The sequence below is a fragment of the Branchiostoma floridae genome, chromosome 9 (genome assembly GCF_000003815.2).
Source record: "Branchiostoma floridae strain S238N-H82 chromosome 9, Bfl_VNyyK, whole genome shotgun sequence".
NCBI lineage: Eukaryota > Metazoa > Chordata > Leptocardii > Amphioxiformes > Branchiostomatidae > Branchiostoma > Branchiostoma floridae.
Window position 1 is genome coordinate 16,075,509 of NC_049987.1, and position 27,200 is coordinate 16,102,708.

Genomic DNA, 27,200 nt, shown 5'->3' on the forward strand with positions numbered 1-27,200 from the left:
CATCAGTTGATCATCTTTTGCGTAAAAACATAATGTGGAGAAATTATGAAATAAGCCTATAGTTGCATTACCTTATAAATAATGTAAATGGGACATGATTTATAATTGATAATATTCAATCTAACATAGCTGCCGAAGGTCACAAAAATGAAATCCCCGTCATTCACCACTATGGTATTGGAACTTTTTTTTTCAAATTTACTATACAAATTAGGTAAACGTTTGTATATTTGATTCTACAATTTCTCTCTATTTTAATTACATATGTCATTTGTTTGAGTAACCTATTATACAATCTATTAGATCTAGAAACTGTCCTCATTATTTATGAAAACTAGCAATAATGCGCTATTCGATATAGACATTTAGCAGAAATTAACCATCATCCTACTTCGATTTTTTAAAACGTTGCCTCAAAACCAGAATAGTCAGGAGCACCCCTATCTAATCACCTGACTGTTCCATGTGAGGTATTTTCAATTCCTAGTGAGAAAGCTACCCTTATACCAAATTCTTATAATCTTTTTCTTGAACCTGGGGATTTCTTGCCCAGGGTAAGAATAATAAGGAAGTGCTCCCACTGTGACTTGTCCAGACGTTTGAATGGTGGGTTGACCCCTATAACTACATAAACTCATAAACATCCCAGACTGTCATGATTTGAAACATGATTTGAAGAGTATTTGCATATTACTGGTCACTGCTTCAAATATTCTGTACTGGTTTTCATAGGAACATCATCAAATCATACAGAATGACCCAAAGTAAGTAACAAAGTTACATAATGCAAGGTTTCAATTAGATAAGATCATGTGATAATAATATAATACTATCTGCAGTTCTGGAAAAACAACTTTCTTCGAATTTCAAATCATCATTGTCAAAATTGTATCGAAGCACCTACTTGCATCTACATTTCGAACTTGAAAATGTCTTCCTTACAACTTATAGCTCTCATGACTTGTGTATGTAGAAACATAACTTGTAATACTTGACTTATAGTAAGAGACCAGTATAGACCTATGCTCTGTAGAACTGTACAAACAAAAAACTGACAGCTCACACTGAATAGCAACCCAGTATTGTCATTACTTCATATTCTGGGCTAAATGTTCTTCAACAAGCTACTTTCTCTATGATGTGAAGTCTTACTTCAATTTCGTATCTGTTGTCTCTAGATTTCAAACATGATTTGAAGAGTACTTTCTCAGTCAGGCCACCACTGCTGTTAACTGCACGGGTGCCTGTAGCATGCTGAAGACCATAGTTTATATTAGCTGGTCTTTAAGACTTTATATAGTTTTACCAGCCACTTTAACACAGGAACCAAAGATATACATTTTGGGTAAAAATGACGAATAGTTCCAAATTTTACAATTCTAAGTTTTGTAACCGATAAGTGTAAATGAGGTTCAGGTGGTACATACCTCACAAACCCTCATACCAGATTTCATGTCATCTGGTATTGATACAAAGACAAAAGACACAAAACTATAAATTTTTAGTCTAAAATAAAAAATAAAAAAACTGAATCAAACAAAAAAATATTCTTCATTGCACAATCTTCTTTTAATTCTTCCAGAAATGTTTCGGCTACAATCTGTCGCCTTTATCGGTTCAAAATAAAAACTATCGGTGTTATATGAACGTGACAGAGCCAGTGCAATCTGAATTTAACCTATTGTGTTGTGACGTAATTACTTATATGGAATATTCACGAACATAATATGTCAATCAACCTTGCTAATTTTTGTTGTAGCAAAGTTGCGGTCCCATACATGGCTAAGTTTATATTCCCTACGTCTCTATCAATAACTGCTGTAGGCTTTCTGATCCAGATGACATCCTTGACCCAACATGTTTATTTGTTGTCCTTTCTGCTGCCCATCCTACGACTTAGCCTCCTTCACCGGCGTCTCTAGGGCCTTGGCGACAGTTGTTTTAAATTTCTCAACATTGGCTCGATCAATTGCCCTCACATTTTCGGTGTTGAAAGTGACCGTATAGTAGTAATGATGAAATGAATTCAAGTACGTTTTGAATCTACTATACTCTCTAAAGTAGAAGTTAAATGTCGACAAATGCCCCGAACTGGTGTCTCCTATGGTATCTTTGGAAGAAATCGGGCGATAGGCTACTAATATAAGTACAACGGTATGAAAGATCTAGGACACATGTATCCCCCGCCTATACGTACCTTGTGTGTAGTCATCCATGGTCATCCCGGTGAACAGTTTTCCTGCAAACACTTCGGGTTTCCACCTTAAATGGCAGCCATCTTGTAACACGCCTAATATTTTATAAACCATTGCCATATCTTCACCCGGGTACTTGCCACCATGGCTTCGAACTCCCTTTTCGTCATCGTCAACAGTGCGCAAGCGCCAAACGAATGTTAGTTAGTCACAGAGTACTATGTCACAAAGCAAGGCTGACTAACGTATCACGTTCGAGAAAAATCCATGTCAAGTGATTACGTCACAATACTGTCTAGACCATATCGCACCGATAGCATTTGTTTCATTTTGTACTTCATGATGAAGGCGACAGATGGTCTTCGACACGTTTAAGGAATAATTCAAAGAAGGCTGTGCAACGAAGAGGACTTGGTTGGATTGATCTACTAACCTGATGAAGCTTTTTATGGATGAATTTGAAGTAATCATGAAAAGCAAGATATTTAAACCATATAATTACTGAGTGGCCCTGGAGTTCAAGATATCCCTGAGAGAAGGCTGTGGATTCATATAGAGCTCTACGGTTTGGCTCTAAAACTAACTTAAACTGTAAGTGGTCATCACTAAAAATCATTAGTGATTGATAAGTGATCAATTAAGAGATAGTTTGGTCTTTCCAGGCATGACTACCCACATCTCGTCTGTTTTATTCTGTGTCATGGCTCAGTCAGAACGATATCTGCTAGATGTCTAGGACCGCTCTAAGTTACACAATTGTATATATCAGTTAAAGGTGAATATACGTTATTAAACCCTACCTTTCTTTGAACCATCGGGCATCTTCGGAAAAGAAGTTCTGTAGCGACTTCTTCGGCCCTTCGTAGACGTGGAACAGCCTTTCGGGGCTTTTTAGGTAATCTTTGCCGCGTGTCATGACGTAAGGAACTTCCGGAACCATAAAGATTCGTGCCACAAAGCCCCCTATTACGACCCCGATAATCAAGCCAGCCCATCGGCCTCTGAGGATACCGCGGAGTACTGCATTCATCTTACTCTACAGTAATAATATAAAAAGGGACTTTGTTAGCTTCGAACCACAATATGAAACAGAATAATGGTACATGAATGTCGTGAACAGCGAGCAGATAATTGTCGGACGTGTCATAGCCATTAGGAAAAAGTTTCTGACCGGTTACAGCTGAAAGGTACATGTTTGATATATTTCTTTTAAACTGCTCTGCTACAAGGTGGATCACAATGACCCCAAGCGGGTGTTTTGATAATTCATTGAAAATGGAAAATAGAATTTGTTTTCAACCTCTGTAAGGGTCAAATAAAGCTGGCACAGGACAAAAATCGCTTCGGCTCATTGCAGTGTAGTTCTTCAAACCGTCTGTTTAGAACCCCTCGAGGATATGAAAACAGATCAAAGACGTTTTCGGGCCATTTTTTTTTAGAATTTGGCATGTTAAAACATGGACATTTGGGCACTAGTACTGGACAATGCTTAAATTGAGACAATAATTTTTGACCGGGGAACAACCATAAAATAAGCTAATTTCATAACACTCGAGTATTGACCAGATTTCCTATTAGGCCATGTTGATTTGATTATATGGATGACATCCTCTGGGAACTCCAAAATTGATGCGAGCGAGCGAATAAAAAAAAAATTGCCAAAAAAAAGTTGCCTCCAGTATGAAATCAAAGTGGCCAGGAAGGTTGAACATAGGACTAAACACACATAGTATGGTATACCAACAGTTAGGTGTAGGGACCAGTACGTTATACGGATGCACAACATTTTTTCTTCTTCTTGGACCAATCCGAAAAAAACAGACCTGGAAAAAAATCAGAGGAACAGGTTTCGCCAATTACAAAATGGAAACACTTTGTCGGTAGGCATTTGGGGTCTTACCGGGGGCCAAGAAGACAACAAGAGCGAAGTCAAGTAGATTTTATAGTCAATTGTACCAAGTTTCTACAGGCAGAGGCAGAGACAGTTAGCCTTTATTACATGGAGATGGGATTTTTAAATGCCAGTGGGAGTCCAATAATCCTCTAAAAAAATTCCTTTGTAGCAAAACTGACCAATTACCTTCGTTTTGAGTATTGCCAGTTCTCAAGTTTCCACAGACAATCAGGTCCAGGTTCAGATCCGGACCTGAAAATGATCCTCTGGACCTGAACGGGACCTGAATTTTCTGTACTGGTACCTCCCCCTACCAACAGTAGATTTTTTTCTTTCTTGTCCTTTCACATCTTATTCTTTGACTTTAGATTTATTTTAGCATTCTATGGCATTAGACTATGATTAGTTATCTGTTTTCTGATACTTTTTTTTTCAATCTACGGAATATTTGTGCTCATTTTACAGCTGCTTTGCACAATTTATTTTGTGGTCGAAACCTTTTTTTTTTTTGGAAATGGCCGAAAATTGGTGCGAGCGCGGATGTCATCCATATAATCAAATCAACATGGCCTTATTTTGAATTCAGCGCATATCACTCTTCACCATTGTCACAGCAAAGTCTGATTTTCAGAAATGTCATATTCATTCGCAAAAGCTATCTGCTTTCAGATATGAAATGCAGCTACCAACTGTTATTATCATACTAGATAAACTGCATAAAGAATTTCAGTTTCAAATTTGAGCTCACAGCAAGCATATCATACAAAATAAGCCCTATTTGCAAGGGTCACTCACAGCTCTCTTTCATGTAGCTCTCTTTTGACAGTTGTGTGTTTAGAATATGGAGAACTTGTGGTGTCTTCTTTGCAATCTGGAGGCTAGGATAGACTTACTGCTACAATCTGACTACCAACCAATGTTTCCTTACCAGCCTGGCTTTACTTCCCATTTTTCTTGTTTACCTGAAGCAGAAATATCCATTTTTTACTTGCAACCAAGCTAAAATTATTCATCTATTGTTTCTACATTCTATAATTTGTATTGATATAATCAAAGAGACTATTTTACTACAAGAATACAATGATGAAAGCAATGTACAAATTTATGTTGTATGGAATCTAAGGTCTCTGGCAACCTAAGTACAATAGACTGTTTTCAGGTTGTAAAACAGAAATGAACTTTTTCCTAACTTTAAAGCATTTGCAACTAACACCAATCGATAACACTATCTAGACCGGGGATCTACAACACTATGTACTTTCATAAATATTGTTGGTAACAATTCTGCGAAAAAAGTGACGTTGTGATTTTTTTCGTATTGCCATGGCAACGGCTTTCTGACAGGTATATTTTACCAAATTTACTAAGATTAAATATTGAGATTTCATGGTTTTATTGTTAGACCACACTTGTTTATCTATATCATATAATTCTATGTAAATTTAAGTAACATTTATAATTAAATGTTCATAATCAATGCTTATTTTATGACGTAATAGGCCATATCTAACATGGTGAACATTGTCATTAGCGGCACTTCCGTCAAAATCTTGCATTTTTTTTACAGAACACATTCGTGTGAACATTTTGGTCCACTTTTTTTGGGTTTATAGGTCAGATGTAGAAAGTACGTATTTGGAAAATTCAAGATAGTCGATTCGAGATGGTGGACAAATAACGTCATTTTCCGACGTCACATAGACTTCAGTGTCGTCGTCATTTGTGGAGTTCCTCCATGGAGGCTGCTCGTGCAGCCCTACAGCTCCACTGAGCGAGCTCTACGCACTATTAATACAAACATTTGGTTTTCGTCACCTTCCTGAAATTGTTAGAACTCCGTGGAGGAGCTTCTTTTGCAGAGGACAAACAAGCGGGCTCAACAAGCAGCTCTACGCACCTTTAATACGAAACATGGTTGTCGTTACTTTCAAGAAATTTTTAAACCTTATTAGGGGCGCTCGTAAATGACAAATGTTTACCGCACGGGGACCTTAGCACGCAGCTCTAAACACTATTAAATGTAAACATTTGGTTTAAACCTTTAACAAATTGGTGGTAAGGCTCTACGGGATATCGTGAATGGCATATATACACAGAGCGGAGAGCTGAGCAAGCACCCCTACGCACTATTAATGTAAATATTTGGTTCGCGTCAGCTGCAACAAGTTGGTGGTTGGGCTCTACAAGATATAACTAGCGTATAGAACTAGCATGCCGTGCAGAGGGCCGAGGGAGCAGCTCCACGCAGCATGAATGTAAAAACATGGTTCTCGTCACCTTTAGCGATTTCATGGTAGACCTCTATGGAGATCTCGTAAAGGCCAGTGAACACCAACAAGTTTTTCCTATCCTTATACATGGAAATAACGGCAAAAAGAAACTGTCAAAAGTTACCTACCTGAAGTTTCGTCCGTGAGAAACTAATATTGACAGGGTAGTCCGGCCTCTAAAACATTTTCAACTTTTTTAATATTCTGACCGGTGGAACACACGTTCACCATGGTGACCTTTGACCCCTCTGGCCTTCTACTGAGAGCTGCAAAGCAAACTTCTATTCCAGTGTTCCAGACACCGAAAACAGGCTAAAAAGTCGTTTTTTTTTCATCATGATAAAAAAGACCTACAACCCTTACCTGTAGCCTACAGCTCCGAAGTGCCAACATTTCCAAAGAAAAACGCATCTTCTGTTAGTTTTAAAAATTAATACTGTCTGGACTCACCGGGACCTTCTGCGCAGCCGTCAATTAGTGACCTTTGCCCTAAATGACAAACATGCTTTGCGGAGGGCTGACCGAGCAGCTATACGCTCTTTGAATGTACACACATGGTTCGCGTCACCTTCAACAAATCGGCGGTGGACCTCTATGGAGCCCCGAAGTCTGAGTCAAAGTAAGTCTATGGAGATCTCGTAAAGGACAAACATGCCTTGCGGGGAGCTGACCGAGCAGCTCTACGCTCTATTAAATTGTTAACGTCACTTTCAACAAATTTGCACAGTTCTGTGGATATCTCGTAAACCTTCGTACAGCTAACTCCCCGCAGTGTGCAAGAAGTTAGCATCCAACAAAATGTCTGTTGTTGCAGACCTCGTACCAAGGAATCAACTCCTTGCTCGCACCCATCAGGGGTTGAATATTAAAACCTTTGAGATTGATTTTGGATCTAATTTAATACTAGTAGACAGTTTCTACAAATTTTACTTTGACTTCATTACTCTACCGGACTACATGTCCCACTTTGCAAGCTGCATGCACAGGTAGGTAGAGAACATCTCATATGTGACCTCCTCATATGCAGGTAGGACAATCGGAAAAAGGGACATATCAGAAAAAGGCCACACTTCACTCCATCAACCTCTGCTTGAAAAGTTATAGGCCCGTGCGGTCGGCCAGCTGCTTCCGAAGTGGTGAAGCCTCGCTTTGTTACGATTTCGGATTAGCAAGGAGGTTTTCCTTGCGAGAGCCGACAAACGAATCACTGCTCGCGTCACGAATGGGTTGTTTTGATTTCTTTTCGGTATTAGAAATTTCTCAGCATCAAGAATATTCTTCGCACCCACCCAACCAAACAATGAAAAAAAAAAAAAAAACTGAACAATTGTTAGAAGTGTCTGTGTGCATATTTGTATGTGAGTGTGTGTGTGTGCGTGTGTGTGCGCTTGGCGGGGTGTGTGTGTGTGTGTGGGGTGGGGGGTGGCTGGGTGGGTTTACTGTGGAAAAATGCTTTCTTAAAGGACCATGGACCATTACAGTAGCCTGATTTAATCGCGCTTCTTAGGCCCGTCCTACATTGTCGCGCCTGCCAGCTCCAGATAGCGGTGTTTGCGTTACACAGACTACCTTTACAGGGATAAATTCATATCTAATTTCGCAAAGCCCACATCAATAACGTAGTTCATGTGTTTCTTCTTAGTGAATCGTACATATTCAATAAAACCCGCATGGAATCCGTTAAATTCTTTAAAAAATAAGTACCCCTGGTAGTGGAGAACTCCTCAAAACAGACCTAAATATCATAACTTGAAAGTTCATCCGTGTTGGTAGAAGTCGTTCTTAAAATAGTTGAACTGTAATTTCCAACACAAAAATTAGACTCACCCAAATTTTCGACTGCACGGCATCTGATTCAGTCTTTGTCAAGGAATGGACCATCGACTGCTGTCATGACGTCACGTTAATTTACCTCTGATCTCCCACCTTCTAATTACCTTAGTTGACTTTTTCTGTTTAGTAATTGTACAAGCTTTGTTGTTTATGTTTTGTTTTTATTGTTTGTGAATTGTAGGACTCAAGGAAGAATAGTGACACTACATTTAGTATCACTGATGGAGATCCCAATAAAACAAACAAACAAACAAACAAATAGCTCGTTGGGACCCTAGTTTGTCTTCAGGTCGTCTAGGTTAATTTTCAGTAGGCTTGGCTTCTGAACTGGGCCCTTCGCTTTCAGCTTGGCTGTCACGCTGCACAAGAGGGTATACTGTCCGATCGATCGTGAGGTCTAACTCCTTCAGCATGTCAGCTGACACGCATCTCCTAGCCTCTTTGCTTAGGAGGTCTGCCTGTTCAATCTTCTTGATGGTAGAGGATGTCAGTTTGTCCTCGCTGGCCCAAGTTTTGAAGTAAAAACTTTCGGACATCGCACACGAGCTGGTTACATGGCCGCTCTGGTCAGAACAGAAGTGACCGCTAGCTAGCCGGCTTTCAGCCGGTCTGTCATCAACTTGTTTATTTGTATATTTATATTCATCACAAAGTGATTGGAAGGGCAAAACAGGTTTGAACACCAACACATACAAAGCAATATAATATAAGCAACAACGTCAACGCATAAAATACAGGTCATATAAAAATAGTTCTATAGGTTATATATATATGTATATATACATATATGAAAGGCATAATCTGGGTAGCATTACTCATAATACGGAGTACAAAATTAGAGCGCTGCCCATTCCTCTGCATCTGAGGGACCGTTCGTTAATCCTAACAATACGACTTAAACAACTAAAGCAAGAGGAGAAGAATGAGAGACAATTGGTAGTCATTAAACAACTTTCATATTGGCCCATCTATTTTTTTCACTCCGCCATAACGTAGGCATATTTTATTCGAAATGCTTCTTCTTCTTTTTTCTTCTTGTTTTCCTGTCTCGATCTTCAAAGTGATCCCCGTCGTTCCTGGAACAAATGACCTGAAGTTTGGCACAAGAGAAGAGTGGACCAATACGGGGACGATTTTTTCTGTTTTTGACACAATGCATTCATGGATGATCTTCTGACTAAAACTTTATATTTGTGCTTCTCGTGCCCAGGTATATATTAAGCAAAAGGGACCTGAAATTTTGTATGAAAGTGCATGAGATATTTACTAAAAAGACCCTGTTATCATTCTTGGCCAAAAATCAATTCAAAATGATTTATAATATTAGGCAAAGTAAGTGGGTTTCTTTGTCTTCGTCTGCGCCGCCTTCGAGCGTTTAACCATATATGGTAAATGGCTGAGTGCACTTTACCCGTGTGTAGGACCAGGTGGCCGTGCACGTGGTCGCTAATTCCCCTCGCCAAGAAAGTAATAGTTTTATGGGAAAATAGTGTTGTGACTCTATATGTAGGGCATCGCATATAACTCGACCAGCTGGATGGAATTTCATGACATTTGGTATTTGAGTAGCGGTTGCAGAGACAAGGGTTTTGTTCAAAAACGATTCCCCTTACTTAGAACGGCAGTGAACCTTTTTGTTTATAACTTTAGAGAATGATAACTCCAGTGGGGATTGATAGATATTCATTGTTTTCGGCAGGCAGGTGCTTTACGTGATGATTAGCATAATGTAATATTTATTTATGCAAAATAAGGCATCATTACATAGATAATGGGTGGAATGTGCAATCTTTTATTTAAGCTATGAACTGACCTCTATCCAGGGACAGTATCTGCCTTTGATTTGGTTGTAAGTTGGATATAAGTCAGACGAACAAACAATTACCATGCAGCGGTGTGTGATTTATGTTTCAAACATCTGAATAAGGGGTCGTCTTCTTCCAACAAAGTACGATGTGAGGAAAAATGCACAGAAAATTATCAAAAGCTTTAGTTCCCCGAACACATACAGTACATACTTCCAGGATTTACAATAATTCCGGAATGGTTATAAATAGGCATCCTTCCTAATAGTAACCCTTGTTTATTTATCGAAGATTTGTGTTCGTGGAACTATAGTTAGATAAATACAGCGCAGCGAATAGGCGTGTGACAGTTGGGGTTTGGGGTGCTGCGTTTAGCGATAGTAGTGTGGTACAAATGTAGATGGGATGTCAATGGGAGCGCACGTATGCATGTACAGCTATTTTATCAATATATGGACTATTTGTGCACTGTGTTTGAGACAGTATTGTATTATCAGTAAAACGTTTAGAGTTGTTCTCCTCCATATTATATTATAGTACAGGTTGTCAGGGGCGAAATCTGATGACACGTGGGGTTGTGCCTTGATAGAAGGTGTCACATGCATTATAAAATTGTGACAGAAACATCAGCTGTATATAAGGTTATTCTCTTTGGGACAATATTGTACGTTAGTAAGTGTTAATTGTAGATATTACAATATCAGCCATGAGATCAAACATTGCATTCTATGACAGAGATGAATATGTTTTCAGGTCTCATTACACAATACTTATTAGATCGCCCCATTGAATTCAATGCTTTAACACACAACTTCTATATCCACAAATTCAATTTAAACACAGTCTATTTGGATATGTTTTGCTTTCTATTGTAAGCACACACGTTTGTTAGACAATAAAAAAATTTTCACCCAAATCTCCAACACCTCCCGAATCTATGTAAAAGTACAATGTGCCTTTAATTGTCATTTGAACGTGTCAGAAGAGTAATTAGGACTGATTTTTTAACACCTCTGGTTAGAGTAATATACTCTGTGTATAATGCTTGCGCGTAAACCTGAATAGAATACGCGAAATAGATATTTTCCATACTAAACAATTTGTGAAGGCTGCGGAAAGAAACGGGTAGAATCGGTAAGGGTCTTGAGATAAAAATCGCATTGGGAGAAGCCCCCCAAAGCAAAGGCATCCACATTTCACGACTAGCTGTAAAGCCATACATCTACACTTGCAAAAATTGCTACCCACAGTAAGAACTAAGAAGAGAAATGCTGTTGATAGTGAGGCGAGCGCACTTAAGAAGTCATCCCTACGTAGGGCGGGGAATGGTTATTGAGAGCGCATGATTCTTCTTAACCCTCAAACCACCGTAGCTTTTTTGTGACGTAGATTACCGTATGGGGTCAAAACTGACCCCATAACGTTTTGTACAAATACAGTTTTTTTGTGTGAATCTTTTTGTGCTTTGTATATATGTATAGTTTCATTGATCTATGTGGGACAATCTGACATGATTAGGTGAAAATACTTCAAGCTTATTATCATAATTTATGCAAAAGATCATGAGGACCACATTTTGCACCAACGCTATTCAGACCGGGAAGGAGGTTTTTGATGCCTGTACCAACTTTAATGCCTTATAGCGCCTGAATGGATTATAGTAGGGCCACGAAACTTGGTAACTTTTTACAAAATGTTGAAAGCAAACATTTTCAATGAACAAAGTATGTTCATCATTTTTCATGTTGCCATGGCAACGGAATTCTGACAGACATAATTATTACGAATTTTTCTAATTTTGTATTAAACATTTAAGTTTTAAGGTTTTCTTAGTATATAACAGTTCTTTATCACATCTTATGAAATTCAACGTAAATTTCATGACTCAATATTCATAATTTATGCTAATTTGATGACGTCATCAGGCAAAACCCAAGATGGCGACCGAGATTACCTAGATGACGTCACAATGTCGTCATATAACATGATAATGGCACAAAAGTTGTTACAATAATTTTTGGTTACATGTACATCATTCTCTGAAAATTTCGTGATCCTACGATAAGTAGTTTAGGTGTAGGTCGCAAAAGTTTGTTTAAAAAAATGCTGGGGTCAGTTTTGACCCCACTGGACCATGCATAATCTTTCTAGGATAACTTAATAAATAATGAGCCAATCTCGGTAAAAACGTATAAGAAGTTATAGGACATATATACAAACAAACTCCTAAAAGAAAATTTGTTTTCCACAAGAAATGCCATAATGGCACACATCGATATTCGCCTGGGGTCAGTTTTGACCCCATACGGTGGTTTGAGGGTTAAAGATTCGAGATCAGATGGGCCAAAAGGTATTCCTTTCTCCTGGCTGAGCACGAGAAAAGCCAAAAATTCAAATTGATACCAAATTTTAACACCCAGGAAGGAAGGCGAGTCTAAGGGGCGGTTCTTTGCACATAATAGTACAAGGCCGCCTCCAATGAGAGCTACAGTACCGCCTGTGCTTCAGTTCTTTCATCATACTGGACTAGAAATTCCCTAAAATCTTACATTTTTGAGATCGGAAAGTCGGGCTCTAGAATTTAACCCATTTATTATAGGGTAGGTATTACAGGGGGGGTAGACCCGCTTTTAGTTTGTTTACGTAATGATGGGGGCGGGGGGGGGGGGGTAAAAGCTCACGGGTAACAGTTTAAACAACAGAGCTTTCGGCTAGATAAAAAAAATCATACTAAAGAATCCCTCTTGTTTAATGGTGCAATCGGGTTAAGTTATTTGCCTGTCATACGTTTTTTCTTACAGCATAGTCGTAGCAGAAACGAACATAAGGCGGGTTACTGTAATCAGTTGATATGTTGCATAGCGCATACCCATGGTCTTAAATTTGACGCCTGTGGTATTTGCTTCTTTTCCTAACTTCATACGAGCATCTAACTTCTGTACATAACGCTTATATGTGGTGTCCACGAAACTGGGCTTACAATACCACCTGCTTTTATATACAATCCGTGCGCGTGTGCCTGTCGGAACATACATTATGGACGGCTTTTGCAATCCAGAAACATGTTTAAATATGTACGTGTGCATCTTACTAGTACACTTTTGTAACCTTGGATGGTCATGAATCCTTCTCAATCTGGTATGATAGAAGTAAAAAAGTAAATCAACCCCACAAAATATGGTCTCGTCTACGGATATAGTTACCTAACGCAACTAGCGCTGAAAAATCGCGGAGTAGATCCTGGTTAAACATCGTTTTCAAAATTTTGCCCTAGCCCTAATTGTTGATTTTTAATGAATATTTCTTAGTTTATATTAAGGTCTCATTACACAATTTCGCCGTCCCATAGGAAGTATACTGCTTAAATCTCACAACTTCTAATATAAAATAACTAATAGCCACATTATTGTCATTATTGTATTTCATCGCCGAAATAAGTTCTCAGATGCCGTTTTGATCGTATTGAAATCAAATGGATTTAGGGACTGGACGATATCTACCGGGGTGGGTGGGGATTGGGAAGGGCTGGTGCAAAATAGGTCTCCCCCTCCCCCCAGAAAATTTCAATGGCCCTCCCATCCAAATGTTTCCTTGCCCTTTCCATCACACAAACTGTCTTTTATTAGATGATATAGCAATAATAATAGCGGTGGTGTTGTTGGAACATGACGCGATTGGAGTTTCTGACCTGCGTGTCAACAAATTACGCACGTTCGAGACCTGCTGGAGCATATCTAGAGATTATTGGCGTCCCTCCAAAACTTTTATAACAGCCGACTTTTCATTTTATTTTGATGACACGTATACAAACATGTAGCACTTGGTGATGTTACACTCGCACTTCAATGGTAATAAGACTTACCTTGTCTGATATCACTTCTCCGATCGACGTGAAAAAATCTTACTGGTAACGTTACGCTTGCCAAGATCACGAAACTGAGCATTTCCGTCAAACCGACGGCTATTAAAGGCCGTGTCCAGGGATGGGAGGGCCAAAGGCCCGACCGTCTAGGGGGTTCGGGGCATGCTTCCCGGGAAAATTTGACATTTTGACCATTCGAAACGCAATTTCCCACATTCTGTGAGGCAAAATAATTAAAGTTGGATTTTATGCGTCCACATCAACGCAGAGAAAAACGGGCAGGGAGGGGCGGTTTCACGGCGATCTTTTCCACTACACATGTAGGATATTTACACAAAAGAAAATGAATTAATGTTTTTAGTTGGAAGAGATTTGGGTACATTATAGTAATATTGTTACGAAAATCGCTTCAAGACTGCTTTGATAATTCCAAAATGGGAGTTATTTCGGCTGATCTTCAAACTTGCCGAAAAATTTTCGCGCCATTATCATTACGTCATATGCAGCAGAGAGCCCCCTATCACGAAAGTAAACATCGTAATATTTCATCCCGCGGCCGTCCGTGAACAATTCCATTTACAAAGAACCGATGCACACAGGATTGATATTGATACCAATTTTACTTGCTATAGTCTTCGTGAACTTTGTGCGAACATGGAAGACTTTGTCGACCGGATATGGATGAAAACAATGGAGCGCAGAAAACGAGACATACAAGCCCTTGACAAACTGAGGGAGGATGCAGTAAAGAGCAGGAGCAGAGCAAATTAGTTGCATCATTTCAGGACAGTGAAGAGTCAGAGACAGACAGACAGCTAGAAAATGGAAACAGATGAAGATGCCTACACAAAAGAACTCACCTCGTTCCATACTAAAGAACTCACCTCACCTCAACCCACCTGAAGGCCTGCCTCCTAAGTATCAGCACATTCGGAAGAGCATTCGAAAGGTAAGTCCAGAGTTCTATGAAACTGTGGATAAGCTGCAAAGCTGCTATCATATGTCAAATGCACAGGCTTCAGCAGCCGTCATTACTGTAGGAAACCACATGTTTGGTAGAAGATGGAAGGCACATGATCATCCAGATGTCATTGATCTTGATACATTACCTGCATCCACAAGCGTTAGATATGCTGGCAAGAGCATTGAGGTATCAGCTTTGGATGAGAATGTGAAGGAGATAATGGACTCTGATGAACAAGTAGTTGTTACATATTCAGATGATGGCTCAAAGAAGCAAGGTGCTGGCTCCTTCTCCGTACAAGCGATCACCGTGAAGAGTAGATATAGGTCACTTCCCACATTAAACATCGCATCAGAGTCCAGGCAAAATCTTGCAGACCTTAAGGTAACAATGCTTCAGATATTGCAAACAGCAAGTGGTGTGGCCGCCAAGACCCTGTTTGAGAAGATTGACTTCGTCATGACAGACCAGACATCTCACAATTTCAACGTTGATGAACTGGTAGCAGAGAGCCTTAAGTCTGAGCACATCCCTGATCATCTTTTCTGCAATGTTCATCCATCTCTGATGTTCAACCGTGTTATCACCAAACTGTGGGCTGAGATAGAGAACACCATGGGTAGAGACAAGATCTACTCCAACTTCTTGGTCAATGCAACAACATCAGCAACAAGTGTCACCGAACAAGCCCCTGACTGTATGACTCGGCTGATAAATCATGACTTTGACCACAAACCATGGAATAAATCTCGTGACTTCGATATCCACATAGCACCGCGGCCAAACAAATCTGTCAGTCTGAAGGATGAGCGTTTCAACCGTCTGACACTCACCTGTGCTATCAGTCTGTACCATCTGGATGACGTAGCATCTTACCTACGGAAGTATGAGCATGTAACCAATCAGCTGGCAAGCATTGTCAGGTGGCATAGTACGGTGTTCCTAGGACTTCTTGAAAGTAATGTACTGTGTTGGCGCCCTCATTGGTCTCCATCTAGTTGAGCCGTTTCTGTCCCTGACTACATCGACTTAAACAACATAAGGAAAACTCATCCCAGCCTTCCAGAATCTGTATCAGGAACTTGTAGAGGTAGATCCCGCCACCCTGCTGCAGGAGAAGGATCCAGCCTTCAAGTTTGTTTCAAATGAAAGGTTCCAACATACAAAGTATGACGACGACGTCTGCAGTGCTATTGTCCAAGTAGCAACCACATACCAGTCTGAAGTAACAAGGGTACTGAGGCTGCTACTCCCAAAACTAGCCGCTGGGTTCCAGAAGCAGAAGGGGGACATCTTTGGCTTTGGAGAGTATGATGAGGCTGCACAGCACTCTGTCACACAGATGGATCAGGAGAAGCTAGAGGAGGCACCAGTCCACAACTTGGATGCTGAGCAGAGTGTGGGATTTGTCAACTATGAGCTGTCAAGGAGAGGGGCCAAACAGCTAAAAGCCGCGTCAGCCGCCAAAGTCAAGTCCAAATCATCCGATCTGATAGAGAGAAGAGAGCCTGGATCATTCAGACAATACAATAAGGAAGTCAGGAAAGGGGGCAGGATACCAGAGATACTGATGGCCTGAGAGAGGAAGCAGGAGGAGCTAAAGAAGGAAGGGCTCAAGGAGAAGGAGATCGCAAATGTCGCAGTCGATCGAAGGAGAAACAAAGACTTACAAACCCAGAAAACCCAAGCAAGATGGTAATTTCACATCGGCAGCAGAAGTTGATATGTATGTGGCATCAGGTGATGTGGATGACAAAACAAAGCTGGGCCGACTGTACCTCGAGGTTTGCTATGCCAGGGACACAGCGCTGTCACTACCAAAAAGTAGTGACATTTTCCGTCTCCTCAAAAATCACAAGAAACTACCTCTAACCACCTATGCAATCAACCTTAAATTGTTCTTGAACAGTTCCCTAACTCATGTGACACTGGAGGACTTCAATCAAGCAATTGACACCATCTACAATCAGCAATCAGTATAAATATGACTATGATTCTTTCGATTCTGTTGTAAATAAATGTAGTAATAAAACATTCGTTGTTGAAGTTCAGTATTGCATGCGTCTTGCTTATAATGAGAGATAGGGTATTAAGGAGGGGCATGTACAGTAGTAGAGCTTAGAAAAAGGTCAACTGTTGCTTTACTGTCCATACCTCAGAAGACATAATACCAAAACGCTGGTTTTAAGCTTGGCAAAAATCCTGTATTTGTAACCCTGAAACAATGTTTTGCTTTGAAGTTGCCCAATTCCTTGACGTCGAGCTTTCGTAAATTTTACAACTACACTTGTGGAGCTAAATAGTTGATTTGGGTACTCCTTTATCATTCCTAGGACTTGCTGTATTACTGCCCAGCCACGATTTCCCTTTTTTTGACCAAATAGTGGGAATTCACCCCAATACGTGTTGTCATGTTGCCATAGCAACAACTCGTATAAGCCAAAACTTGATAGAAAGGTATCTTGGAGTTTGATGTATCATGTAATCACACACAACGTACAAAAAGAACTGAAGTAATGTTCCCAGTGCTTGCAGACCGTAGCAACATGACAGTAGTGCATGGGAGGGGGTATGTACAGGGGGGTTAGAGTTTAACAATTGCCAAATTAAAATTTTGTGATTTCTGTGTTTAGCTATACCATCTCCATATTTTACAATGCGTATTTCATAAAGTTCGTATAAATGCGACCCCCCCCCCCCCCAGCCGGAGGGTCGTGGGCGCTGAAGGCGCAAGCCGTTGCAAGGGACGACCAGAGAAAAATTGAAATCTTTCAGGGAGACATTTTGCTTGTATCTACCAGAGAAAAAGGCAATTTTTGGCGACGCCTCAGGGACGGAGACATTCTTAACAGTATTATGATTGCTTTGAAAATATTCCAAAAATTGCACGAATGCATTCCCTTCGGAACTTGTTTTGAGGTAGCCTTTGCCTGTTTGGCCTTTTGTCGGAACAGAAACGGCATTTGTTGCTTGGTATCTTACAGTTACATTACTGTTTCGGACAATTTGCTTCTTTTAGCACCAAAAAAAACATCGTCATAATCAATGCTTTAAGTACGTTTTTTTTTTGTTTCTGGCAATTGGGATTTACATTACAACTCTTAATCGCTATTTCGGTGTTCTTTGAGAGAAATAGGAACGCTTTATAAAAGCTTTTATGTTTAAAGTACGTTTTCTTTTGTTTCACCTTTGAGCACAATAGTATTTTGAATTTACTAAATCTGATTTGAAACAATGCTTATTTGCAAGATGTTTATAGAAGGCAGAAAAGGCCACGACTGTCTAGTCATTTCAAGACAAACGATCCACACAATTGCTTCCACCTTTTATTTCATCAACATACACATCAAATATACTTTTATCACATCTCAAGACACAAACACAGAGAATATAAAAACCCTACAGAACATGGCAAAGATGCGTCATTCTTATAACTTTGGATTTACTTCTATAACAATGACACTTGGTGATACATTCAAGCCAAACATTTTTATTGTAATTCTGTTGACCGCATTATAAATTGTTTGCATGCTTACAAAATTCCTGGAACTATAGAGTCAGGTCTGACTACATGTACATTGAATTCCGTTTCCTTGAGGGGGTAGATTGTGTTGCATTGTAAATCTATGGTTACTAACAATCTGACTGCCGTCTAAGTTCAACTATTAAATTCTTGTGACGTTGTCGTTGTCGCCTTGTAGAGCTGAAAGAAATAACATAGAACAGATTAGGTATAGTTAACCTGGAATCCAGTCTACTACTGGCTCGGCCTACCGTAGTTAGTGCAGGCTTTGTACGGGGGCCGTTTAGCTCCCAGCCGCCGGGGTAATCGGCCACACCCGGTGGGATTTTCACGCGGTTAGACTTTAGCCCAGTGGGAGTTAATTTGTGGGAGTTAATTTGCCGGCCAGCAGTAGACTGGGGAGATCCTTGTTTAAATTTCCTCGAGATCAGATTTGCGATAAGGCTTCCTACACCACGGGAGTCCCTCAGCACACGGCACAATTGGCCTGAGCGCACCATGCGCTGGCGAATCCACTACTGCCTTGTTACATATCCATAACCTGCTTGCCGGGATGTAATCATTTCACTTTCGTATCTGCACCACAATCGGGCGGTTTTGGGATCCTAGTAAGCCTGAATAAATGTCACAACTGACTAAATAACACTTTAGTCTTTTTTTTAAATCGAAACGTGAGAAAAGAACATGAACAATGGATATTGGAAGTTCCTGTATGCAACGTAAGACTAACACTAAGTTTTTTTTTATTCACGAAGAGAAATGAATCTGGAGACAGACAAAATATCAACGTATTTCTATGACTGTGTGAAAGGCAATCACAGATGTATGTAGTGTTGTTTTTTTTTCGTTAGATATAACCTAATGGTACTTTATAAACAACGTAGATAGACCAGTTGAATGTTATTTACACGGATAATAAGTTGTATGGAACAACAGCAACAAGTCATGACCCACGTCTCAAAACGAGCTGAAATCTCCTAATCTGCACGCCTCTAATCTCATTGGGAGTAGCGTCGCCAACTGATACCCCAAGTCATCTGGCTTTTTTTACCTGGTCTCTGATCAGGGCGACCAGAGGGGACAGAACAGTCTCTATAATTTGGGAAAGTTGGCTGTCTTCAGTCGATCTGGATGAATGAAGACCTTCATTGCAGATTTTTGCCACACCGGGCTAAGTACAGGTCACAACAAGACATGTTGAAAAGATACAGTTCACAAATACAAAATGATACTATTGCTGGATAAATTCAACTTCTCATCGCTTTTCTGTTATAGTGGAGATAAAAGAGCAGATATGTTTTATGATCGATGGTTTGTCTAGTTGCATTTGAAATATGAATTTAGGGCTGTACTGCTCAGGACAGTTCCTATCCGGACTTCTCGAAATGAATGATGTTATATTCTTCATAAATCACGATGAGTCATTGACGGATTTCTCTATTTCTTCTTAATGAAAAATCTCACGGGTACTGGTCAGCCCCATGCAGTTGCAAAAGAAACAATTGTGTACTGCGGATACTAACCTTCCGAAGGGATTTTCTTTCAAACTTTTCATTTGAAACGTCATAGCTTCTTCTCATATTTTGGCTAAAGATACCCTTTGTCGTTTGATTCAAAGGTAAGTAATAAATATCTTTGATTTCATCTTCGTGAGCACACGTGCGGTACTCAAGTTGGGCATTGAACAAACTGTGTTATGTGAGCCCTTCACAGAAGTCACAACGCATGTACATTTGCGGCGAAAGAAATTCTAGGAAATATGTCAATGTACATAAAATAACAAAACTGAAATCATTTTGACTGTATATGTTTCACTAACAGGACTACTATAACTCATACACATGGTTCTCAGGCTGTGGCTCTCATTCAAAATTAAATCATTGCTATACATCCAGGTTAAACATGTTAACACTCAACATATAAAGAGGGGAATGTGGGCTCTGATATCTTTACTTACGCCCCTACATAATCAAATCCAATGACATAACACAATAAATTTCCTAAAGTGTAACTCCAGAAAATGTGACAAATTATATTTTGACAACAAATCTGTTTGCAATCAACGCTCACTATGATAGCATCCGTAGAATTATTTGGTAGGCCCTATCCCTGGCATGCGGCCAAACATCTGAATCGCAGGTGTGCCCCCCCCCCCATGACCTAGTGATTTATGAGTGAACGCAGCTGGCCATGGGAAACAAAGGGAACAAAGCCTTTTAGAAGAGACAGAACAGTCAATCAAGCAGGCTAACCCTGGGTAGGTTCGTCGAGACAACTAGAACAATTCGACCATTAGAAACAACCACATAATAGTTTGGACAAGCATACGTCGTAATATATGAAGCTGGAAAATGATGATCACTCACCTTTTGTGCTGTTCTGTGTCCGTCTGTCCTCAAGAAAACTCGGCCAAAGATTGCCTTAACGATGATGGGCTAGCTATAGACGCCTGATTATGTCTGCTCCCATCACTGGAGGGTCTATTGTGTTGATTAAAAAGTTCTCGAATGCTCTTCCCTATCTCTGTGCTCCGCCTTTGGGTTGATCTGACAGGTAGACAACCAATAATCTGTATTCTTCCTGTGATCCTTTAATCATCAATATCCATGGAAAAATCTAAATAACACACAGCCACAGCCACTAAAAGTAGGAGGTCTACGTTAGGTCCATGAAAAATGGGACAAAATCTAATTTCCTTACAGCAAACTATTGCAGGTGTTAGACGTTCTGCGCAGAAATTGTTCTGTTTTGAGCATTCAAATTTGTTCTGGGTTTCAGAGAGCGGATATTTTCTGACTTTGAAGATTTGGTCTGATAACAGTGATCTTGCATTATGAGTAGTTTACATATTGACACTGATGGTTTGTTTTCATGACTCATGTCAGTTCACTAAGTTTTCTGCTGGATCATGTCTTTCAAGCTTAACGGCACTAACGTTAGCATCTGCAGTAAACTATAAAGAGTCTCTGGACCTGTTGGACCTGTCGCATCTAAGTGTGATCCTAGCCGCTTTGTTTTGAATCGCTTGAAACTTGAAGTTGTTTTATCATTTTCTCAGATGTACCAGGCCGTGTCAGTACCATCTTAAATCAGTGCCACCTTCTGTCTGCGTGGATTGGAAGTGATTTACTCACTCTCAGCTCACTTGGCCATGCTGATATTGCACTTCTTTCTTTTTTCCGTAACGTAAGGGTTGACTAAAAAATCGCAGCTCGAGATAGCGGACAGGCTTCCGTAACGTAAGGGTTGACGGAAAAATCGCAGCTCGAGATAGCGGACAGGCTTCCGTAACGTAAGGGTTGACGAAAACATCGCAGCTCGAGATAGCGGACCACAGCAGGACCTGGACTTAATTGACCACTTCCGTAATGTAAGGTTTGACGAAAACATCGCAGCTCAATATAGCGGGCAAGCAACGGGCCATGAACGACACCGGGCAACCTGTTAGTCCTCTGTACTGAAATTCCCAAGGGAGACATGAATGAACCCCTGGTGTAGATTTTACACGTAGCCACTGAAGGCAGTAACGACTGAGGCCTTGACTGACTGATGCTGTCGACCGTCTCACGAGACGACAAGAGCCGAAGAAGGACTGAAGGCAGACTGTTATGAAAATACAATGATGTATTTAAATCGATAACCCGTTGTTTTGTAAGTTTTTTTGTAAGTTTTTTAAATGCCCCATGTTTCAGAATGTCCAATATTTCGCCACTACTGCCATTCTTGATGGAACTATAGTAAAGTCTTAAGAGCGGTCCGAAAAGTGCTACATTCTGAATCCTGTATCGGATTGCAATATCATCTTGATATGAGGCAAGCCAGTCACTGAACCTTCACAAAAGCAGTGTTTTTTTTACAAATATTGCCTTATTTGACAGTTCTTCTTCAAATGGGAAAAGGTCTGAACACTCAAACTATAAGACTGCACAGAGTCCATATCCATAGGCTACGTCCCTGTTGGCTTCTCTAACTAGCTGGAGATTATTTTCTTTGAACTTGTCCTTGCCGTCTTTTTCTGGCTTTACCTTCTTCCTTTCGAGTACTTCTGTGATTAAATGATATAGTCCTCCGGGATCTTGCGATTTTGCAAAAGACTCTTCAGCATATACCGATGCAAGCATGTCACCGGCCAGCATTTCTGTTGTCCAAACAAAGGCCATTTCGTCTCCAGTCGACAGTGCACGTGGTTCTTGTTTGTGAGCCCATCTTCAACAGTCACATTTGTGGCATTCTTTCTATGAAATGTATACATTTCATCTTCTTCTCCACATGTACTTGCTCCTTCTAAGTAATCACACTTTTCACACTACACGTCACTTCCTCATCTTGGTTGGGAAACGGCATGTACAGGTTCATATCTTCTTCTCCTGGTGGTGGTGGAGACCTCTCTATAAATAGTGAAGTGTCATTGTGCCCCATTCTCTTAGCAAAGGCAAGTGAAGAAGGAAAATCTAGGAAGGTGGGTCCATCCACAGACACTGTGTTTCTGTCAGACACTGTATCATGTCACAATCAATCTTAATACAGCTAGACTTAGGAGAGTAGCCGAACACCTTTCCTTGCAGTCTACATCAACTCCTGCAGCCAGTAGGTGTTGAAACAAGCATGCATCTCCTTACTATATAACAACATGTACAATGCTACGGCCTACAAGATCTCTTATCTTAGACCAACTATCTTTTGAATCTGCTATATATCTGCTGAAATCCTCTGCCCTTTTTGCACTGGCCAGCTTTTCTTGCATTTCTGCAACTAATCTTCTCATCGCCTTATCCTCCTCCTTCTATATTTTCCTCAAGGAACTCAGGTGTTTGGAGCTTGCTGTCCCATCATCCCATCATCCCCATTCTCCCGTTGTTCCTCTAAGTCCACAGGGATTTCTTCTCCTTCATCCCAGGGATCAGTTGAACTACTGTTCATTATGACAGCTTGATCTACTTTATGCTTTTGTTGAATTCCCGAACCTCTTCCTGGCTACCGAACTGTCAAACTGAATACTGCTCTCATCAAACGGAAGGCACTTGTCAACGCTTTTGATGGGAATGTTGAATTCCTTGCCAACTTCCTCATTTATGCAGGCCGTACCTGTTAGCGCGGCTTCGCTTTCTGTTGATAAAGGAAGTAAAAGAATGTCTGTTTTTTTTCTGTTAGAATTCGGAGGATTTGCAGATCTTTGTTAAATTGTGCAGGATTCAGAGTTCTTGAGGTCTTGCTTGGATAGCTAAGATTTCTGTTGTGCTGTGGTTTTGTCAGTCTGGTCTCGTATGTCTTTGGGGAGTTTGTTCAGTGCTGTATCAAGCAGGTCCAAGTAGTAGTCATCCTGTGCTCTTTCTTATACCTCTGCCAAATTGGGTTGGGAGTGGGGAACCATCGTCAGCAATCAGATCTTCTATGGACCTCTGGGGCATCTCCGCAGTCTCCTTAGCTGTAACAGTCCCGCGTTGCCTGCCAAATTTGTCTTAATTGCCATCCGCAATGTGAAATCTGTGCCTTGCCTTTCAGAACTATAATGTGTGGGACATCCTTAACAACATTTATATTGTCATAGGCCGACATCACGGGGCCACCGTCACCAAACTTGTCATCGATAACTGCTTGAAAGCTATCAATCCCTTTTCCCATGAAGGCCATTGGCGTGTCCCAACTTTCGGACAGACCGAAGTGTTGTAATAAGGACGCGAACTGCTTTCCGGCCCCATATGATACAGCAACTACGCCAAACAATATGCTCGAGCTCACATCACTATTGTCCCTCGAACTACGTAAGTCCAACAGTCCACACAGAGCAGGCGTTACACTTTTCATCTTGAAAGTGTATTGTTTCTCGACCCTTCATCTGACACAACCAGTGTCCACAAAATGGAGTGAATGAGGGGGCATTCATCAGGGAGGGCCGTTGCAACCTGGCTAAACAATGTTTCGGCCACATGATCAATGGATCTTTCTCTTAAAACCAACACCGACCATCTTTCAAATGCTTTCATCTCTTCTGAAAGTCTGCTCCTTGGACCACTGTGACCCACTTTTTTCGTGTTCTCTCAGATGGTCAACATGCTCCTTGTATTACTGGACAAGGGTTGAAACAAGCTTGTTTCTTTGGGCCCAAAAGTCTACAAATTGTGATGCCACCTGGTGCTCTGCCCCATACTTGGATAGGTGTGCCCATATTTCCTTAAGGTCTACATCTACTCTGTCAATCAATATTCTAATGTTTGCTTTCGAATCTGTGGTGTCTGTGGCCGGCTGCAGTCTGTCTCACTAAGCTAAGTTGTTTGGGGTTCAGGTCAAAAACTGTTGTACATCACAGGGATTGACTCTTGCACCACTGGGTAGGGCTGTATCTGCAAATTAAAATGGTTTTTATCTATCTTTTTGCAATATACTGATGAGAAGTATTGAAAAATCAGTCAAAGAAAATCTAGTTTCATGATGTGTCGTTTAATACCCATGTCAACAATAAGTGCATCAACATCTTAAATTTTTGCTGGACAAAATACACACATACATAGTACATAAATCAAACACCACATTGCATCCAGTATTTTGAGCCATGGAGGCATATCAGGGCATGAAAACCTCCACAAAATATAGAATAGACGCATGGTTCAAAATGAACTTTGTAGTAGTTGTTTGAATCACAAAAAAGTATCAGATTCCATATCAAGCATCCCACCCCCGTGGCGTTGCCAATCACCCCCCCCCCCCCCTCCAAACACATGCACGCGCGAAACTACGAACTTTCCGCGTCGGCCACACCAATGAAAATCACAGACGAGAAAAATGGCAATCGCCACCCAATCTATGTATATCAGAGAACATACGGCTAAAATACCCCAAACGGGTGGTAATTAAGTAATGCCCGTGAAATTTGGCGGTGAATTTTGCCAAAGATATTCACGATCGTCCACAAAATGGCGGCCACGTTTTCCCTCAACTTGCAAGTTGCCCCCTAATTTCATACAAATACTCGGCAATTTTGTACCAACGGTAAGAAGTGGTCAACATACTATAGATACAAATCGATATAATTTTTTTGTGTGAATTTACCATTTGTCACAATAACAACGAGTTGAACGGCGAACATACATAATTTGCACAGATCAAGACAAATCTTCCGCAATTTTTAGACGAACTTTACAAATCAACCAATCTTATCTTGATATATCTATTCCTTGTTGTAGCGACTCTGTGTACTAAAGAAAGCACGCATAGATTTCTAAAGCATTCAGATAGCGTTAACATGTAGAAAACTTACCTCCAAAATTATGGGCTGTCGTGCAAAAATCAATGCTATCGTACAGCGAGTTCCGGCAGCGTCGCTCTGATCCGAACAAGAATTTACGTCCCCACGATATAATCGCCCTCCAAGCATGCTTCGCGCAGAAAAAATGCGCTCTTTGTCCCAGGGCTGTCTTTGCGAACAAATCGCAAGTAGCCCTCGTGTGGCCAAAAAGTGAATTGCATAAAAGACTCACACACGCATATTTAGTCGAACAAGACAATTTATTACAACGCTGTGAAGGAGCGTGAAAAGTGTATGCATTGTTCATTGGGGTCAAAGCTGACCCCAGCATTTTCTAAAGCAAACCTTTGAGACCCACACCTAAACAACTTATCGTATGATCACGAAATTATCAGAGAATGATGTACATATAAATCAACTATATGGTAATAATTTTTGTGTCATCATCATGTTATATGAAGGCATCATGACGTCATCTAGCTAATATCCCCTGCCCTCATTTTCATAAATTATGAATATTGAAGCATTAAAATTATTGTTGCATTTTATAAGATGTCATGAACAAGTGTGGTATGTCAAGATAACCTTAAAACTTGAATGTTTAAGCCAAAATTAGAAAATTTCGTAATAGATATCACTATCAGAATTCCGTTGCAATGTTAACATGAAAAATGATGAACTAATTTCATTCCCTTAAATGTTTGCTATCAACATTTTCTGAAAGATACCAAGTGTGGTGGCCCTAGTATAAGTCATTCACAGGCTTTGCAACATTGAAGTTGGTGCGGGCATGAAAAAACCCTATCCGGTCTTAATAGCGTCAGTGCAAAATGTGGTCCTCATGATCTTTTTTGCATAAATTATGATAATGATCTAGAATGATTCTCACCTAATCCTGTCAAACTGTCCCAAATAGAATATTTGGAACTATACATGTATACAAATCACAAAAAAGAGTCACAAAAAACTGTATTTATACAAAGCTTTATGGGGTCAGTTTTGACCCCATACGGTAAGATTTGTCGTAAAAAAAGCTACGGTGGTTTGAGGGTTGATAATGTGCCCATGTATCAAAGTGGCCTTTATAGATAGCCAAATGGACCATAAGAGTGGCCAGAATTCTACATTTTAAAGTTGTCTATTCTCCAACGTTTTCTGTGCTCCTTCAGTCCGAACGTCATCCAAGCGCTGTCGATAGATTACTTAGTAGGGACTCTACCGATAACAATAAATTGTGCTCGACGTCGGTGCCGCGATCTCAAGTTTACGCTTTGTTTTGTTTTTGTTCTTATTTCTATATACACTTTACACATGTACGGCCCATTCCTTAGAAAATATAGTACTATTGCAGCATAAATTGCTTTACTTACATTACCTGAAATATCGAGACAGCAGAAATCAGCTTGATATATATCGTTAGGGATATCGACACACGAGCAACAAAAGTGCATAAACGATAAGACAAATATTAAGTAACAGTACTAACCAGCGATACAGCAAAAATGACTCAGCTGACAGTATTGCTCGAGCGTGTGACTGGATCTTGGCTGACTTTGTAGAAAATGGGAATTTTAACCGCTCCCTTCTGAGTTCTCTCTGAGATGTGTCGAC

The 27,200-nt window shown here is 40.3% G+C and overlaps 1 protein-coding gene across 1 annotated transcript in view; it reads right to left on the reverse strand.

Annotated features, from left to right (window-relative positions):
• LOC118423304 overlaps positions 1-27,200 on the reverse strand; it is a 41,011-nt gene extending 13,811 nt beyond the window's left edge. The window contains exons 1-2 of the mRNA XM_035831415.1: positions 27,076-27,200; positions 2,996-3,231 (exon numbers count right to left, since the gene is read on the reverse strand). Of these exons, the coding sequence (XP_035687308.1) occupies positions 2,996-3,225 (230 nt within the window). The 5' untranslated portion in view covers positions 3,226-3,231; positions 27,076-27,200. The remainder of the gene's footprint in view (positions 1-2,995; positions 3,232-27,075) is intronic.